The sequence below is a fragment of the Molothrus ater genome, chromosome 2 (genome assembly GCF_012460135.2).
Source record: "Molothrus ater isolate BHLD 08-10-18 breed brown headed cowbird chromosome 2, BPBGC_Mater_1.1, whole genome shotgun sequence".
NCBI classification, from domain to species: Eukaryota; Metazoa; Chordata; class Aves; order Passeriformes; family Icteridae; genus Molothrus; species Molothrus ater.
Window position 1 is genome coordinate 91,257,676 of NC_050479.2, and position 19,085 is coordinate 91,276,760.

Consider the following 19,085-nt stretch of genomic DNA (forward strand, 5'->3'; position numbering starts at 1 on the left):
CTGGAAAAAAGATGGAGATTTTGAAACGCCTGTGTTTTACTGCACTGTGTATTTAAAGTGTTAGCAGGCAAAGTAAAGGAAAAGTAAATAGACTTTAGACAAGACATTAGATTGCCTAGGTGGGAAGATTTCAGTGCATAAGGAGCAATAGGTTTCTGATGGATTTTGATTTATGTTTGAGGGATTAAACCCAGCATGGATGCAGCAAGTATTCCTCAGCCATTGCCACCTATTTCCTCATGACCTACATCCTTGCTTTTTTCCCCTCTGTTCCCATGTGACGCCCTCAGCTTTCTCATGTGCCCTCTGCTGTTCGTGCTTGGCTTTCTTGAACAAGGACCTGCACATTGTTTGGATGGTTTGCAGCTTCAGTTTGGCAGGGCTGGGGAATCCCAGCCCTTCACCAAAGGACTGAACCCTCCTCACCTTGGCACCAACACTGCTGGTTTTATAAAATTTTTGTATTGCATTTGAGACTTCTGCCCTACAGACTTGTCTGAAATAGACTGGTGGAGTGCAAAAGCATTTAGGGAAACTAGGAAAAGCAAAAACGGCTCAAAGCCAACTTAATGGAACAGTCAGACCAGAAGGTTTTTTAAAACAGTTTGAAAAAGCCACAGTCTAATCTGAAGAAAGTAATGCTAGCATACTTTCAAAATCTTAAAAGGAAGTGAATTGTGATTAAAGACTTACTCTCCTGTCAGCTCTGTGTTTGTATATATTCTGTCAAATATTTGTCCTTGCCATATATAACATTTTCAGTGCAAAATAAGGATTTGAGTTGTAAATAATGATTACAGATTTGGTGTAACTACTTGTTTTGTAAAGGACTTGGCTTACTTAAAACCCTTTAAAGGTATCTTTAAATAGAATTTTAAGTTACAACATTCTGACTGCTTAGTACATTTAATCTATCTCTTCAGTACCTCTGGAGAAATCTATCTGTTGAACAGTTATGTAATTCCTCTAAACCTAATATGCATGGGAGACACCAAAAGTGATGCTTTGCATCATGGTTTTGCTGGATGTATTGGTCCAACAGCAGGAGCTATCAGAGAGAGACATTGATTAGTTAGATGCAATTAAACATTCTTTACATGATTCCTTCTTAGTTTGTTGTCCAGAAGAGATCTTAGCACCTCGGTGGCCATATCAGCTTTTATTAAATGTGACTAAAACATTAAAAAGCATCAACTTGTATGTTTGCTTGCTAAAATTCAAGACTCAAATGTCAAATTATTTCTGGTACTGTTTACATTGTAAGTAGTTACATTTTAGGATAAACCCTGATGCAATGTTTGTACCAAGACATTAGGTAAAAGTGCATCCATTTGATTTGGAAGTGAATAATTTCAAAAGCTGAAGTAATGACAGTGGTGTTAGTCTACTGTGTGTTCCAATTGAACCATATTCCTGGGAGGGGAAGTATTTTTGCATAGCCTTCTCACTCTTTCCTTTAGAAATGGGGGAAGGAAAACTGTGTTTTAACCTGCTGATTATTTTGTTATAAATCTTAAACTCCTGAAATTTTTATTTGATTTTATTTTGCACCACTCTGTGGTGGTTGTGACAAAGTCATAAGAGATGGCTTGGAGAGCTGTCAGAGATGTTTTCCTTACTCAGACCTTTAGCCATAACTGGCAGGGTTGTGTATATCCTGCTTTACAGTACCATGGATCATAGAATGGCTTAGGTTGGAACAGACCTTAAAGACCACCTTGTTCCAACCCCTTGCTATGGGCAGGGACACCTTCCACTAGACCAGGTTGCTCAGAGCTCCATCCAGGCTGGCCTCAAACACTTCCAGAGATGGGACATAGTTTAAATAGATGAGGGAGTAAGGATTTCTGTCATAGCATAGATTATCTCAGTGGAACAGATCTCAGGAGATAAATTCTCCTGGGGAACAAGGCTAGCTCATAAAAGTAGGTGAGAGTTCAAAGACATATGGGTAGAAGGGGACTGGTTTTCCTTTTTGGGGTGTTTCTTTGTATTCCAGGCTTTTATGGCTCTTCTGATGCTGATTGCTTGTTTGAGATTGAATTTTAGTGTAAGGTTTCAGGTTTTTCATTCAACAATTGAAGACTTTCTAGAAAACTTTACAGCGAATCTATTTTTGGGGAGAAGCAGTTTTCTGCAATCAAGTACAATACTTCTACTGTGTTGAGCAGCTTAAAATTCCATTTATTTGCTGTGCAATTACATTAGATTCTCACAAACACTGATAAACAGTGTTTATTGCATTTGCTTTGTTAGATTTTTCTCTTTGGTTAATTAAATTCCAAAAATAAAATACTGTATTCTGTAGTACACTTAGATACATTCCTAAGTTGCCTCTGTGATATTGAATTGCCTAATTATTTAAGAAGATATACCTGGAATAGATTATGAAAATTTTCTTCATGTAGGAGGAATAGCTCCTAAGGACTTCTTGAGGTTTTTGGTATACATACAAAAATTAGTTAAAGGCTTCTTCTACAAGATGCTGTTGACATGTGATCTGTGACTTGCAGTTCTGTTACTCATCCAGGTTGGAAAATGGAACTGGGATAAAGATTAGATCTTGAAGTGACTGGGTAGAGAGGCTGCCTCCCAGATCCCTTAATCATCATGTACTTCAGGATACTAGTAATACTTGCAGTACTGGTTCATCTGTCAGTGCATGTATGCTTACAATATATGTATGAAAAACTGAGTCGATTCAACACTGAGAAACAATAAAAACATCAGCCACTGTGTTGCATGATATCTATGCGTAGTTCATAATCAATATGATCTAAACCAACACAGGGAAATTCTCAATTTACAAATGGCAAGCATATTATGGTCTTTTCCCTGCATGTGTAAGTTTTAATGTCAATATATTATAGCATTTAACGTGATTTTCCAGTTCTCATTGTCTCACAGTTTGACTTCTAAGACTGCACACTGTTGTTTTATACCAGGTATCTGGTAACATTAGGATAGGAATGGTTTTTATTTCTAGCTGTGTTGCATACACAATCAAACATGGCAAAGGATAAAGTAAGTAGCTTAAAATGGCTGGGTTTTTTATGAATAGCTTAATATGTATATTTTACTGATACCTTTCCCTGTCCTCCACCTTTCCCTTTTTAGATGTGTGGTCAGCAGGCTGTGTATTGGCTGAACTGTTACTAGGACAACCGATCTTTCCAGGTGACAGTGGTGTGGATCAGTTGGTGGAAATAATCAAGGTATGGAATCTTAAGTGTTGTTTTGACTGCATTATTCCTTGGGAATCAGTATGAAAACATCCACTGTTATAAACTGGTGAGCATACATATCTTCTGACATGATTGTACAGGTTTTTGCATGTAAACAGGGTTTGAAAACACTTCTGCTATTTTGAGAACCTGATGATCTATATTTTCTCTTTTTGCAGTAATGCATAATGATATATACTGGTGCTTTTTCCCTCATAAAGGATTGCACTCCAGTGTGCTTGGAAAAAGTGCTTACATACTGGGACAACATTTATTAATGTATGATTTTCATTCTTTAGGAGTCTGTCTTTTTTTCCTTTGTTGCACACAATCTATACTTGACTTTGAAAACAGTGTTGTTAAATTCCTTATGCCAGATTCTTCACATATGTAGTTGCCTTCTCTTCTTCCTTCCTCCTAGCTCTTTTAAAATTAAAGGTGGGAAAAGGCACTTGTTTTTGTAGATACAGAATCAGGACATGTAGGACAAAGGTACCTTTCACCTGAAGAGTCATGTTTTTAAAGGTAAAATAACTAATGTGTCAAAATATGTAACGCTTATATATCATTTATGTCCAAGCACATCTTGATTAATTTCATTTGGAAAGCAGTGAATATTCTGAAGTTCTCAAATTGGAGGCATGGAAGAATAGTTTATAGACAGGTGTCTGACTTCCCAGCACCCTTGTCTACCTTTTTCAACTTCTGCAGTGAAGGAAACAAGATTTCCAGAGAGAACAGTATAATTTTCCTCTGAATATATACTATGCACATAATAAGGTGGCATTATGACAGAGGATAAGATGTGTACACGTACTGTTCAGCTTTTTTGATTTCATCATCGTGAGGGCACTGTAGTAAGAGAATTTCCTCCTTGATTTTGCTACTTCCTTGATGCATAAATATTTGTGTGGCATGCATGTGAAAAGCCCCTCAAAACCCAAATTTGTAGGTGGAGAGCTTCTTACTTGTCTGTGTCATTGACTAGAACAGCTGCCGGTGTCTTTGTCCCTGTCCTAGCAGAGTGTATGACATGAACCAACATTGACCTGTCATTCTCCTGCCTGAAGGACATGGGCTGAGGCTCAGGGGTGTCCTGTGACATTTCTAGACTGTCACCCCATCTCTTCCAGGTTTTGACCACATAAACCTGGCTTCTGTTACAGTGAGTTTGTCTGTCCTGCTGGACATCCTTCAGTCAGCAGCTTGCCTCTGGAGACTCCATGTCTTGCACATACTCTCCTGTGACTTTCTTGATGTCTTCTTACTGCATTTCTGCCCAGTGTATTTCAAACTCAGTTTATCCACGTTGGGTCAGTTTGCTTAGGAAACACAAAAAAAACTAGAGTTGCTTTCAGATGTAGGGCTGATGATGGTACAAGTGACAATATTTTTAACTTTTGAGAAATGTCTTGGAGTGGTGTCCTGCTTTTTGCTGCACTTCTTTTGTGACATGTGAAGGGGTCCACATCAGATGAGCAGACCTCCTCAGGATTTTGTGTGATAATGTGTGGTATTTGCTTTTGGACATTTCTGAAAAGTCCTGGTTTGTTTTTTAATGAATGTCTAAAATCCTGAAAAACTAAAGCTAATCAAAGAATCAGCAAGATTGAAAAAGACTGCTGAGATCAAGTCCAACCAATGACCTAACTCTGCCATGTCAACTATACCATGGTGCTAAATGACACATCCAGTCTCTCCTTAAACCCTTCCAGGGACACTGACTTCACTACCTCCCTGGGCAGTCCTTTTCAATATCTAATCACTCTTTCTGTGAAGAAATGCCTTCTGATGTCCAGCCTAAACTTTCCCTGCTGTCCACAAGAAGAGCCCAACCTCCACCTGAATTTTTGTGAATAGAACTTTATATCATGGTGACTGTCCATGGCTTGGTCAGAAATCTGAGTGTAGAGAGACCTTATTGGCAAAACTGTAGTGCTCTGCCCTACCATTGCTTTGATTCCACAATGTGAAAGCAAAATAATGAAGAGATAGATGGTGTCTTATTATTGACATGCTTGGCAAGCAGAAATTTGTTGTTTGGTTGAAAGTTTGCTAAGAAGCTGTTAACATCAGTTCTGCTCTCCTGAAGAAAACATCAATGAGCCAGTAATTTCATAGCACATATATTCTCCAATTGTGACACTTTTGTTTGCACTTCAGTTGTATTGAAGCAGAGGAGTACTTCAGTAAAATTGCTGAAGAAAAATTTCAGTAAAATTGTACCATCTGTGGTGGTAAATTTCTTGACTAACTCATAGTAGTGACGATAGATAGTACTCGCAAACTGATGATATTTCTCAAGGCAACTGAAGGAGTACCCAGTGTAAAAGGTATGTCAGTAAATTACAGATTGAAATGATGATACTCACCCTCACAGAAACAAACTTCTGACAAATTTCTTTAAATGTAGAAATGGGGATATTTAGTGACCATTCACACCTGTGTCATGCTGGGATTTTCTCATCTTCTATTACATATGTAGTCCACTACAGACAGAAGTGAAGTGAAACAAAATGTACTGAGGCAGTATGTTTTAGGAAAATCTGGGGGAAAAATACTGTAAATCTTACAGCAGTAATCACAAAAAAGGATGTTCACTGAAACTTGAAGAAAGTGTAATGTAAAATGTGAGCCTGAATGGGTGGGTACTGTGTTCTTCTGACAGTATTTGTTACCAATGCAGCATATATTCTGAAGGCAAGACTGGAAGAGAAGCTGAGTGCAAACTGGAGAAATGGGTTGCTTTTCAGTGCCCTTGTCCCCCTAATCTTCTGTTGTGAAGTTTTTACAGAACTGTTCAGAAAAGCCCTAGCAGAAGGTGAAGGTGGGAATACAGAGAAAAGTTATAATTGAGACTGTTGAGTTCAAGATCAACAGCTGTGAGAAATTGTCTAGGAACGGGATAGCAAGGTGCTTCCCTTGTAACACTGTATCCATTTACAAGTATTTCTCATAGTGGAAGTAGAGGGAAAAAGTGTATTTACCTAAATTTTTTCCTCACCTTTTGAAAATGGGGAAAAAGTGGAAAGTGAGGCGAATTCTTTTCCATTCTGCCAGCTGTTGGGAGGTATCTGTCCCAGCTTCTGTGTATCTTTTAAAAATGATCAATAATCAAATTAAGAAGATGGAAACATTCTGCTCTTAGCACTTCCAGAATGGTGCTTAAACTCAACTCAGATTTGAAAGGATGGTATAGAAGAAGCAACCACATGAGTGAGTTTGTTTCATAGCCTCAGTATGGTTGAGGACATGCAATTCTGCAGCATAAAAATTATCAGAAATGCTAAATCTTGGCACAACGTGTAAAACGTGATGTTGTATAAAGTTTCCTTTAGGGTGGGATTCATTAAAAAAATCTGACAGATGGCATCCACCTCTTCCATTTGCTGCCATAGAAAATTGGTATTTCAAGCTTTCATTGTAACACAGACTTATTTTAATGCTAGCTGGCTGTGGGAGGAGCAGAGCTGTGGGATCTGACAGTTGTAGAATAGCAGTGAGCTTGATAGAAACTTGCAGATTGGAACCTGGGAGCTGCTGTTTGACTATCTGGGGTCCTGCTTTTCAGATAGCTTCATTGGAACTGTGTGTCTGAAAGTTAGGGGCAGGGAAGATGGTGTATTTTAAACTTCTAAAAATGGGCTATAGTAAGAAGATACTTGCTCACACGTTTGGAAATACGTCAGACTTTCATCCTTTCTATTTGATTGATTCCACTGCAGGAAGAGGTCAGCTTAGAAGCTTTACTGCTGGTTCTTATCAATTCAAGATGATTGAATCACAGTTACACTTGAGGAGGTTTTTTTTGAGCCAAGATACACTTTTCAGTTTTCTCTTCAATTGCTTACTCAGCTATGATTATTCGGAGTTTATTTCACAACACAGCAAGTGAATGCTACACCTGGCTGTGAAGTTTTTTGCATTAGACTGGATAATGACTTCAAAATGCCATCACATTAAATTAGTTCTCCTTTCTCATGCAGTTCTTGATGACATCCTCTCTTTAGCTGTGTTCATGGTGATATATCAGTTGGCAGAGTTTGCCCTTCCTGCAGGCCATATGCTCAACATCCTCAGTCCCTTGCTGCATCACAAGCATTTTTGGCTTTTGACAGATTTTGAGACACTTTCAATAGGCTTAATGTAGTTTCATTTCAAGCAGTCTTGCAAGATCTTCTCCATATAATTGCACCTGGAGTTTTTCCAGACCTACTGTGTATTTGCAAACTGCTCTGAAAAACTGTGCCCCTCTAGAACCACAGCATCACATTCAATTGCACCAAAAGACAGTCCTCTTTTAAATTTTTTCCACTTGTTCCTATTTCTTTAAATATGGTCTTTCCGCATGTTCTCAGTCTGACTGGGAAAGAGAGATCTTTGACCACTTTGGTGACAAAATGATATTTGATATAGGGGAGTACTGTCTTGGACCTCCATCTGAAGAAGTGGTTTAACCCAAGTACACTCTTCTTGAATACTTATGCTATTACAGGAGAGAAATCATGTGCTTTTTCCAAACGTTGATCTTGAATGGTGACTCTTACTTTTTTTTTTTTAGCTCTTGCTTGCTATCCCAAATGTTAGGTTGTCCCATCGCGGGGAATATCTCAAGTGGGTAACCAGATATACTCATTAAAATTCATGCCCCTACTGGCTTTCAAGTGACATCTCCTTCAGAAATGTACTCAGTTTCTGAAACAGTCACAGTGGCTGTAGTGTGGATTTCATCAGTGATCCCATAAAGAAATTATGTATAATTAAACACTATGCCTCAGAGCAGTCTTGCAGCCTTGTACCTGATGGATTCTTCCAGCAGCCCAGGAAGGTGGCAGTGTCCACTTCACTATTTAAAATCCACTGTGCAAGTGGGACCCTGCTGAATACAGTTTGAAAGAAGGAGCACTTAGACAAAAAGAGTGATTTTTCTTTGATATTCAGTCAGGACAGACTCCTTCATTGATCTCCAGTCTCTTGTGCACAGCTTACAGTGCAGCAGTGGTGGATGGGAGGACTGCTCCCTGTGAAAGCTTGGGAGTTTGTTGGCATTCCTGGCCTCACAAGCTCTACAGCATCCCAGAACCGTCAAGGTAAAACTGGCTGGCATATGCTTTCCAAACTTCAAACCTCTTCAAGTACAGTTCCTGCAGACAGTAGTTACTCTCTATTCCTCTTGCAGGAAGTGAATCTCAGAAGGGTAATTGGGTTTGTTTCTAAGATAATAATCTTCTCAAAGTTTATGTTTAGTACCTTCCCCATACTCCTCTCAAAAGCAGAAAAAAAAAAAAGAATCTGTCAAAAGAACGAAGCAGCAATAATTATCTGAGCAGCCCTGGGACATGGGGAGGACAGCATCAGCCAATCTGCCCGGTGTTTTCTTTACCGGAAATATTTTTTCCGTGTGCTGCTATTTAGAGTATGAGATGAATCAACCAACTTGTGAAAACTGCAGGAAAGAAGTGGGGGTTACGGGGTGGGGGTGGTGTTTGCTTTGAGTTTTTTGGTTGCTACTGCACTGTGATTATTCCTTGCACCAAAACTGACATTTCATGGTAATTTAAGAGGAATAATAAAATCTTCTCTATAGTTTCCTGGGTAAGGGGGAGCTAGGGGGAAAAATGTATGAAAAAGCAAGTTCAATAGTATCAGGAATCCTATTCATGTGTAACTTTTTGGGCTCTTGACAGTTTTACTGCGCCTAATGCTAAGTATAGACTGCAATTATAATATATGGCTCATGCTCAAATGTCAAGGTACTATTTTGGGCTCAGTTTTTGAAATAAAATAAATCCAGTCAGAGTAGTTAATGGGCAGAGAGGAGCCTTCTCTTCCGGGAGAGTAAGCCATAGGAGAGTATTTCATTTTATTGGATGTGGTCCTGTGCTGACGACCTGCCTGTGTCTGACATGGGCTTTCACATGGATTCTGTCCTCAGCCCTAAGGGAAGGCTCCTGGCATTTTCTTTCCTGATGTACCCCCCACATCACAACTTGGCTGTTCCTGTGCCTCACTCAATTCATCACTTCCAGTGCTTGCAGGCAGTATAAAAAGTTGACGGGCAATTATATTCATGTCAGCAGTGACAATGGGTTTCTTCCTATTCCTGATGTATAGCTCCTTTCGTGTTATGAATAGAAAAAATATCTATATTTAGTTGGCTTTCATTGTTTGGCAAGAAAGTGTTTTTGAAAGGAAGTGTATATAAAGTGGGTAAGTTTATTTTACTTTCTACCACAGACCTCTTGAAGTATTGTCTCAAGCTGTGTTAATTGCTTGAGATGCTACAGTGTAAGTTTTTTAAATAGCTATTGGCACACCTCTCAAAACTTTCTGAAGAGAGGCAGTCATGTTAGCAGAAGTATTAATTATGCCATCTGGTAAGCCATAAACATCAGACTTTAAGGAATACATTTCCTCATAAACTTGCACAGTTTTCCCAGGAAAGACCACTATACTACTGCAACCATGGCTTTCTAGAGGTTTCTGATTTAAAGTATCATGTTCTCCCCTCTCTAGTTCAGTGACTACCAGCTGGAGCTTCTGAACCCTTGGTTCTAACCAAGGTCCCTCTGCTTTAACTGTGATTACATTTTGGCAAATGTTCAGCAGTAACAATGGTTGTCATAAAGGGCCTTTATTCCACTGGGATTTGTTGAAACTCTTGCAGTTTTCCTTTTCCTCTGCTGTTGCAACAGTGTGGGGTTGCTCATAAATGACTCAGCGCGGTTTCGCATAGTGAAGCAGGTGTGGGCAGCAGCTGTCTTGGTACTGAGGTGTAACTGAAGTGTCTTTTGGAGCTGAATAATCCATCTTTTCCTCCTAAAAAAGTTGATTGTAAGAACATAAACTGAAAATCTTTATTCAAGTTCTGGGCTTGTTCCAGGTTCATAAAGCCCCCTTCTTGTTTGGTGAGGATGGCATTCTTGTGAGCCTTTCTTTATTGTAGCTTTTCTTTAACTGCAGGAGATACATACCATTACCCTACCTTCATGAACCCTGTTTGTGGAATAAAAATGTTTTGGGGACTTTCATCCATTACAGACTAATGTCAAGGAAAAAACTTGACAGAATATACTGTGAAACCTGTTGTGTTCAATTTTTGTTCTAGGAGAATCAGAGCAGTGTCCACTTCTCAGCAGGTGTATTCTTTAGTTAACCTTAGTAGATAATGCTTCTTTATTTTTATTTAAGAGATGATGGTAATGACAATTGGTAATGAAGAGAAAAACTAGTTGACCTGGCATCTTACATGCAGGAAGATGCTTTGTATTCTCACATCGACCTCCCCTTCATTCATTTGAAAGTTGAGTCTTCATTCTAGTTACAGTTGATTCCATCAGACAACTGCATTTTTATTATTATACTACTTACTTTGGTTCTCTTTTTGTTTTTTAAGTGTTAAATAGAAAAAAACTGTTCTCGAACTTCAACTTTTCCTTGATAAAATTACTTTCCATAAGATTCCCCAGGAATTAGAATAGTATGTGCCAATTTGCATTGACCTGAATCATTCAGTATTGGACCCTGTATTTCTCTGACTTTTCAAGATTGGTGGGGATTTTACCGGTGTACAGAGTATGTGAAGGGAGGGTTCAAAGAGGGAGCCAGCCTCTTTTTTTTTTGGCATTCTATGACAGGACAAGAAGAATGGGCACAAATTAAAACAAATGAAATTCAATCTGAATGCAAACCAGCTGTTTCATGGAGTAATTCTGCCAAAAATGAGCACAGTAATTCATGCTTCTTTCTCAAAAGAAGAATTTTGACCAATTTTTGCAGCAGCTTAAGTGATTGCTGTTACCAAGTTCACTTGAAAGTATTCCTAATATACTGAAAATTCGGTATAAATCAGTGAGGTGCAGTTTCAAATCATGTTGCAAACAGAATTGGTATGTTGGGGGGTGAGGAGAGATCCACTGCAGGACCTCTTCAAGATAAGTCAAGTACTGGTACAGTTTTACAGGTTATCACTTTATTTATCCCACTGTTCTGATTTGTCACTTGAATTTGACACAATCTTCAAAACTTCTGTTCTTCCTTCCAAACTACTTCTCTTTTCAGTTTTTGGTTGGATTTTGGGGCATGTTGTTTTGTGGTTGGGGTTTTTTTTTCCCTTAATCCGCTATCAGTACCAATTGGAAGCGCAGTCTGCTTTTACAGTCTCGAGAGAACAGAGTAAATATAAATACACTGGTAGCTACTAGTACTCACTTTTCCTTTTGTACAGTTATTTTATGTGTTGAAGGCTGCTTGCTATGTAGCTGAAAGGTCAGACAATCGCTTCTTTTAGCTACCATGATCCCTCTTCAGTACATTCTTTTCTAACCATCTATGAAACCTGAAGTGCTCTTGCTTAGATGCCTGTGCTTGAGCTTAGGAGTTGCCCTCTACCATCATCTGGAGTTACAGCTGTGCTTTTAGTGAAATGCTTGAATAGACACTGTCTGTGGGTTCTTCCATGAAATTGGCCTTGCTTATCTAATCTGAGTTATCTGGTGCTATAGGTGATCTTTAAATATACTTGCACTGTGTAGGCTCCTGTTCTGAGCAGCCTTGGCAACCAAGCAAGTTTGATATATTTGGGCTAAATTTAAAATAAATCTACTTGCTGCTACTTAGAAAAGCTATTGAAGGAATTTTTTGAGGAGAAAAGGGGTAAAGAAGGTAAAGATGCTTTTAAAAAAGTATTGTTTATACTAGGGAGGCATGAAAACTTAGCTTTTAGAAAACATGAGAGCCATAGACGGTGCCCATCATTTTTCAGAAAGTTAATTTAAGAAATCAAAAAAACTTCCAAGGTTCTAAAAATCACTTTTATCCCAAAATCAGATGAAAATAATATTTAGGGGTGGGAAATCTCCTCATCTTTTAGAACAGGAAAGGTTTGAGAGTGATGGTCATCAAAGCTTTGAGAGCAGCACCATCCTGGCAGGGCTGGCAGCTGGGTGGCTGATGCTCTTGTGGATGCCAGACAGAAAACCAGCAGGGAAAGGGCAAATTTTCCTTTCAATTCTTTTTTTCCTTTGAAACTTGACCAAAATATATGGAATCTGTAGACATTCTCCTTTTTTACCCCTAAGCAAAAGCAGTGTTTTCAGATACGCCCAAAAAAATCTGCTGACACTTCTGAGAGTAGCCCTTGGCTTTTAGAATTAGGTGGGGTTTAAATCCTCATGAGCGATGTGACCTGTAAAGCATTATCGTTCATTTTATACAATTTGTCAGTCAAATTTGTTATCCAAGGAGCAACTCTCTGAGCAAGTTGCAGAGTTTATTTCCTCTGCTGCTGCTCTTTATATAAAAGGTTGCTTTGTGGATAGTATATTTTTGTGTTGTGCAACTCTTATTTTAAATAGCAAAGAGATATCAAGTTTTGTTCTTAATACCAGATGATAGTTTCTCTGTTCCACACATTACTCAAACAGCAGTTACCTTGCTCCTTTACCTCCTTACCTGACTTTCTGGAGTGCATTTTTGTGATTTCCATTCTTCTAACAGAATGAAAATGTACACAGATACCAGATATTTCTTCATCAAGCAGCAAGGTAGAGTGCCAGCATTATGTGATCATTTGTTGCCTGATGGTGACAGTGCAGTCTGATGAGATGAGGTGATAACATTACACTAAGCTGTGTGGAGGGATTTGTCATGGGGCCAAAATAGTGCCACTACAGGTTTCATATAGATGAGCCTGAGCCCAGCACAGGGGAGCCACTCCTGCCTTCTGCCATCTCCCCTTCTCTCAGCAGAGCACAGAGGTGCCCAGAACTGGGTGGAAGCAGAAAACAATGGGATTTCTTGCAGACACTTTGCAATTTTCATATATAGCTAGAAGACAATGGCTCTCTCACACTTGGTGCTAATTGAAAAGAAAGCATTAATGCCATATTGTCAGGCTTATTCCCTCAAGACATTTCTGAAATCCTTTCAAAATGTACCCACCCCTTCAAAGAGAAGTGCAATTGTTTGTTATTTCTCGTAAAGCTAATTTGCATCCATAAATAACATTGTGCAGATTCTGGGAATGAGAAACACAGCTTAGTGAAGGTAAACCACAGGTGGTATGCCTTTCAGATACTTCCAAGTTAGATTTAAACTAAGTCTGTCCTCCATGTGGAAATACTGAGATGAGGAAGCACCGCCTAAACCCACATGGTTTTGTTTGCGGGGAGAGCAGGACATGCTCAGCAGTAACTGGCTGATCTTTTAAGCTTGTCAGAGGACTGCTGTTTATGACTTGTAAAATGCAGTCTGTGCTACTTGTCTGATCCTGAACGATATGCGGTGAACTGCAATCCCTGCATGTGTTTGGTGGTACTGTTTTATATAAACCTAATGAAAGTTAATTCTCTACCCCACCAAAATATTGCGAAGTTTGAGAGAGATGCTTTAATTTTGTGAAAAACTCTTCTAAGATGTGGACAAATTTCTGACACTGGGCTTGGAGCATGAACTGAATTGCCCACAAGAGACCACTGATGTTGGAGTAAAGGCCACAAAGGTGATTAAGGCACTGGAGCATCTGTCATATGAGGAGAGATTGCAAGAGCTGGAGCCTGAAGCAGAGGAGGCTTGGCTGGGGATGAGGGATCTCGTCAGTGTGTGTAAAAGCCTTGTGGTGTGAGGGAATGAAGAGACAACCAGGCTCTTCTTAGTGTTGCCCACTGGCTGGGCAAGTGGCAGCAGCACAGAGTACAACACATTTTTTACTCTGGACAGTGGTCAAAGACTGGAGAAGGACTTCCCTCTCCTGGGTGCAAAAGTTTTGTTGTCTTGCTCTCCACACTATATTAATTTACATAGATTGACTTCAGTTGTCTCAGTGTCTGATAGGTTATACTTCAGTCCTAATTCCATATGAAGCATATCTAAACAATTTGCCTTTTTTTTTTCTCCTGTATAGGTTCTGGGAACGCCTACAAGGGAGCAAATTAGAGAAATGAATCCAAACTATACTGAATTCAAATTTCCTCAGATTAAGGCACATCCATGGACTAAGGTGAGTCTATATGATCTGAATAATAAAGACGTGGGCTGAAAGTAAAAATTCAAGTTGTTCAGTTTGTTCAGTGATTTGGTGGCTTTCAGTCTAAACTGGGTGCCTTTAACTAAGCTGGGGACCTGCAAACTTTTTATGTAGCTGAGGAGAAGGAGATACTGAAGCAGTACATTGTACTATCTGTTGATCTGGGGGTTGCCTATAGGTGGGTTGTTTTTTGTTTTGTTTTTTTGATCATGGTGTGTGTGTTAGTAGCAGATTGCAATATTCTACATACTATCATGGTATCAGCTGATATGTGCAAAAGTCACATAGAAATGAGGAAAGTGTTCCAATACGTATGTGGCACTTTTGTAGTGCTGTTAAATAGTGTGATGAGGGCTGAGAGTCACTTTCTTAAATGCTTCTCTCATAGATAATATTCTGTTTGTACTTCTGTAGGTGTACTGTTGAGTGGAGATGTTTTTTCTTGGAGTTACTTCTTAAGATTTCTTGTTATCTAGCTTTCATAGGGAGACACCAATGCAGTACACACAGGCAATAAATACTATGACCTCCATGACCAAAGAGGAAATACTAGCAATGAAATAAATACATTGCTGCACAATTAATTGTTCTTCCACATATCAAGCAATGATGAGTATTTGACTTCAGACAGAGTAGCAATCACTTAGTCAAACTCTTGGGTGTGGAATAAGTTAATACTGAGTCTCAAACAATTGAGGCCTGGGTAGTTAACATTTCCTCTGGCTGCTTGAGAAACGTCTGTTATAGTCACAGGGTATTTCCATCCTGTCTCAGCACTCAGGTTTCCTTCTCCTCAGAAAGTAATATCTGTGTGTGGAAGAGTTGCATGCCTAGCTAAGCACATGTCCAGGGAAGATTCTTTTCAAATACTCTATGGCAGTAGAAACATTGAATAAACTAATTAGAGGTAATTGATAGCAGGCCATATATCAGACAGGTACATGGCAGGGCAGTACTATACATCACTGTTCTTGTGATAGATTCTCCAATGGTTTATGTACCTTTTCCCCACTAATCCATGGTTTGTGTTTCCATCTCAGAGTTACTTTCTGTGTGTTGGTTAAGTGATGTATAATAGTATGGGAGGTTAGTAAATCCAGCAAGGCTTTTTAATACCTTATGTGACTGAGGGAACAAATTAGAGCAGATGAAGTCCCTGGGAGTGATTTCTTCAGTTGTTAATTGTATCTTGGCAAAAGTCACATGAATAAGCCCAAAAACCTTGTAGCACTGAGTATTAGGTTCGCATCTGGATTCTTGCATTGAAGGCATTCAGATTAGGGGAGGTTAAATTAATGTACAGTGGAGTAGAAGTGCAGAGCTGTACTATAGGACATGGAGTTGAGTTGCATAGTTAGTTGAAATGCTTATCTTAGCTTGAACAGTCCTATAAATCATCTGTATGCACTTGATGGTCTCTTAGAACACAGCTTTTAGCAAATGGAAGCCTCACGAAAGGACTGAACTTCCTTCTATTTATAAAGAATGGGTTTTTTTTTTGTGGTAGTAGAGGATCACAGATGAAATTAAGAAGTGAGATAAGCTTGCCAGAAGATCAAATTTGCATTCTCCATTAGGTCACAATTAGTTTTGGAGAGTTGTGCTTGCAGTGTAGCTTCTCATTCTCAAATCATTCTGTGTACAGCCCTTCCTGTCAGCTGGGTGTAGAATAGCATTTAAACCAGTTTATTGCAATTGGGTTACATGAGACTTCATTTGTGAGATCTGTACTTATTATACAAAGGCTAAATTTAAAAAATGGATTACCCAGCATGATGCTGGGATACTTATCTTCTTTATCTTCTCAGTGTATTACTTCTCAAGATCCTTTCCTTTCAACAATTTGAGCATGTTGAGCCATGATAGATTTAAGTAGTAGTATTACATAGAATTGGTTCTTCTTACCCAGTTGTATTGATATAATGTCTGACAACATGTCAGTGGGCATAGGCAATCCTCTCAGAGCTTCTCTATCTTAGACTTGAATAGTGACAGAAACCTCGTCAGAGCTTTGGCTTTGCAAAAACAGGAGTGTCTGAAGAAGTGAAAGTGGTAATGTTGTTGGTTGTTTTTGTTCTTTTGTTACAACTGTATATGTAACTAGACTGCTGCAGCTAGTTGCAACAGGACTTGAACTTGTAGCTTCAGAAGCACAAATCTTTGCCATCTAAGCTGAAGAATTATTGAAGATGACAATAGGCAGAAGGTGGCTATTTTTGTTGAGTAGTTATGACCAGAGGACTCAGCAGACAGAAGGATTTTTTGTATGTGTGAAATTACTTCCAGGCAGCTACTTTCAGCATGTTTGAAAGAGAACTACTGAGAATATGGTCAGTCCCTGCTGTAAGCTCTTAGACACAAGACCATTCTCCTTGTTTTGTACTGTGTAATAGAACATGGATATTTGTCAAAGTTGGGTTTGTAGGTCCTGCCTGGAGTTAGTTTCATGCATTCAAGGTGCCCAGTGCATGTTTCTATGCAGTCCTGAACTGGTTGTTTTCAGTGTCTATACAAAAATATGGTCTTGTTTTCAGGGGACCTCCTTGGTCTGCAAAAGTGTGCATAGATGGCAATTAAGAATTTTCTTTGGAAGCTGTAGTATCTGTAGGTTGCACGTCAAATTCTGTGGTGCTGACTTGAATAGGATGTATCTGGTTCTGGTCTGCTCTCAGGCATTTCTGGGAGGCACAGATATGTTGCTTTCCTACTCAGTATTGCTGTGATGATGTGTAATCTGCTTACACTTGCTGTTATCTACTTGTGAAGAAGAATGGTGGCTGGTGCTATAGTGGAATGTAAAATATTCTGGGTTTTTTAAAGAGATAGAGAAATTGTTTAACTCTGAAGACAGACAAATCTATGAAGGAATATTATTTTTCAGATTCAGTACATTTTGGGCTAAAATTGGAATTTTGAGCACAAGTTTTACAGATGTTTGAATCCGAACTTCATAGATGAATCTCAGGCTTTTTAGTAGAAATGGATTGGTATTATCCTAACACAGTATTGATACCTTCCTTTTTCAATTATGAGAGAAGTCTAACACTCTAAAAAGTACTTTCCTATGCTGCAGCAATAGTATGAGTTTGCACTTCAAACTGTTCTCAGACTGATTTTTCAATTTGTTGATAATTTGAGATTGAAGTAAGTTTGTATCTTAAGAGTTGGACTCTCCCCTTATAAAACTTAAGAGGCCTCTCTCTTGTCTCCACTATAGTTTTGTGTTGGCCAAGCATGTGTGTGTTTTTATATCAGTTTACATACATGAGGCACCAAATGATGGAAGTTCAACATGTCCTTGGCTAGCCAAAGAAAAGAGAATCTGGACTTTCCAGGAATCTCTCAAACCATTCTTCAGAAACAGGGCTTCCCTCTTCTTTTCCTCTGTCACCTATCCCTACAACCCCAGCCTCAACAGGAGGAATCTAATATATTTCGGATTATATTTAGCAGGGGGGTCCTTTTCAGAATACCAGTGTGTTTAATAACTTAAATGTTCTTTTCATCCAAACCTCCCTTTATTTTCACTTTGTATAGACTATTTTGTATTCATGGAGGTGCACCTACAGCCTTCTGCTTTGGTCTGTGAAGTAAGTGGCATCCCGTTAAAAGAGAAGCAGTGTTTTGTGTTAAAAGAGAAGCAGTGTTTTGCAGGGGTGTGAATATGGCTGACTTACAACAGTCAGAAAATAATAGGTAGGCTTTTAAGCACACAGTCATGTCTTCAGGTGTATCTTGGGTTGGAAAACCAGTCCATTTTTTCCAATGATGTCAGCTCATAAAATAAAAGTTACTGCCCTTTCTGGAGATTTGCTGCTATTGTTTTTACTGGGTCATATTTTTGCTTCTGTGTCTTTGAGCCACCTCGATCCCTTGAGCCTTCTTTCTTCTCAGAAGTGCAGTCTGATCTGTGCTACTATACTAATCTTTATACTTGTTTCTGTTCTTCTGACTAAGCTTCATCTATATCATATAACTCTGTGACTGGAAAACCAAAGAGGAAATCCAGGATCAAGTGCAAGACTGTAAATCACAGGGCTGTTGAAGTTCAGCTCTGGTGATTAGTTTTCTGTGGATCTTTTGGAAGGGGGCAGGGACAGTGGGACAGCCAACAAAGGGTCTAAAGGCATTCTTCATAAGCTGGTGGTACATTGGTGTTACTTACCGTGGCCCCATTACAGCTGCCCTTTATCCTGGCATTACTCAGATGCTACCTTTAGGTCTCAGATCCCTGCAGGAATGAAAAACAAAGGCAGTGCTGTGATGACTTTCAGAAATATATAAAATGTCCAACTGTGACAACCTTTCCTCTTGCACTTAGGCAGTAAAGGATCTTATTAAGATTGTAGTAAATGTAATAGAATTATGTAGTTTAGGCCCTTTCTGTGTAGGGAAAATTACTCTCTTGGATTTTTTCTTTTCTCCACCCAAGGATACTGCCACATGTTTGCAAATATAATGTCAGGATAATGAAAGATATGTATGCATATATATGCCCATGTTTCATGATGGCAGAACAATAAAGTTGTAACTGCAAAGGCAGTTTACTTAATCATAACCTCTGCCTTGTCTCCATTGTATAGACATGGAAACAGTTTCTTCTGCAGGCTGCTCTTAAAAATGGAAAGTGAGTCTCTTCAGTCTGCTGTGGTTTGGTTGCCTTTGTTTCTCCTGTTCTGAAAGTAGTTGCATGATTTTTCAAACATGCAGGCATTTTTAAAATATACTTTTGGTAAGAAAAATTCAAGTGTACTCAAGAGAATGGCTTTATTCACCATCCCCAAATCTATACTTAGCTGGTGTGTGAGTAATAATTTCCAAGTAAGTGTTGAGTT

General features: G+C 39.0%; 1 protein-coding gene across 2 annotated transcripts in view; it reads left to right on the forward strand.

The window, feature by feature from the left end:
* GSK3B (glycogen synthase kinase 3 beta) overlaps positions 1-19,085 on the forward strand; it is a 149,065-nt gene that overhangs the window by 103,476 nt on the left and 26,504 nt on the right. For both annotated transcript variants that reach the window (XM_036406321.1, XM_036406404.1), the window contains exons 7-8: positions 3,118-3,215; positions 14,128-14,223. In XM_036406321.1, coding sequence (XP_036262214.1) covers positions 3,118-3,215; positions 14,128-14,223 — 194 coding nt within the window. The remainder of the gene's footprint in view (positions 1-3,117; positions 3,216-14,127; positions 14,224-19,085) is intronic.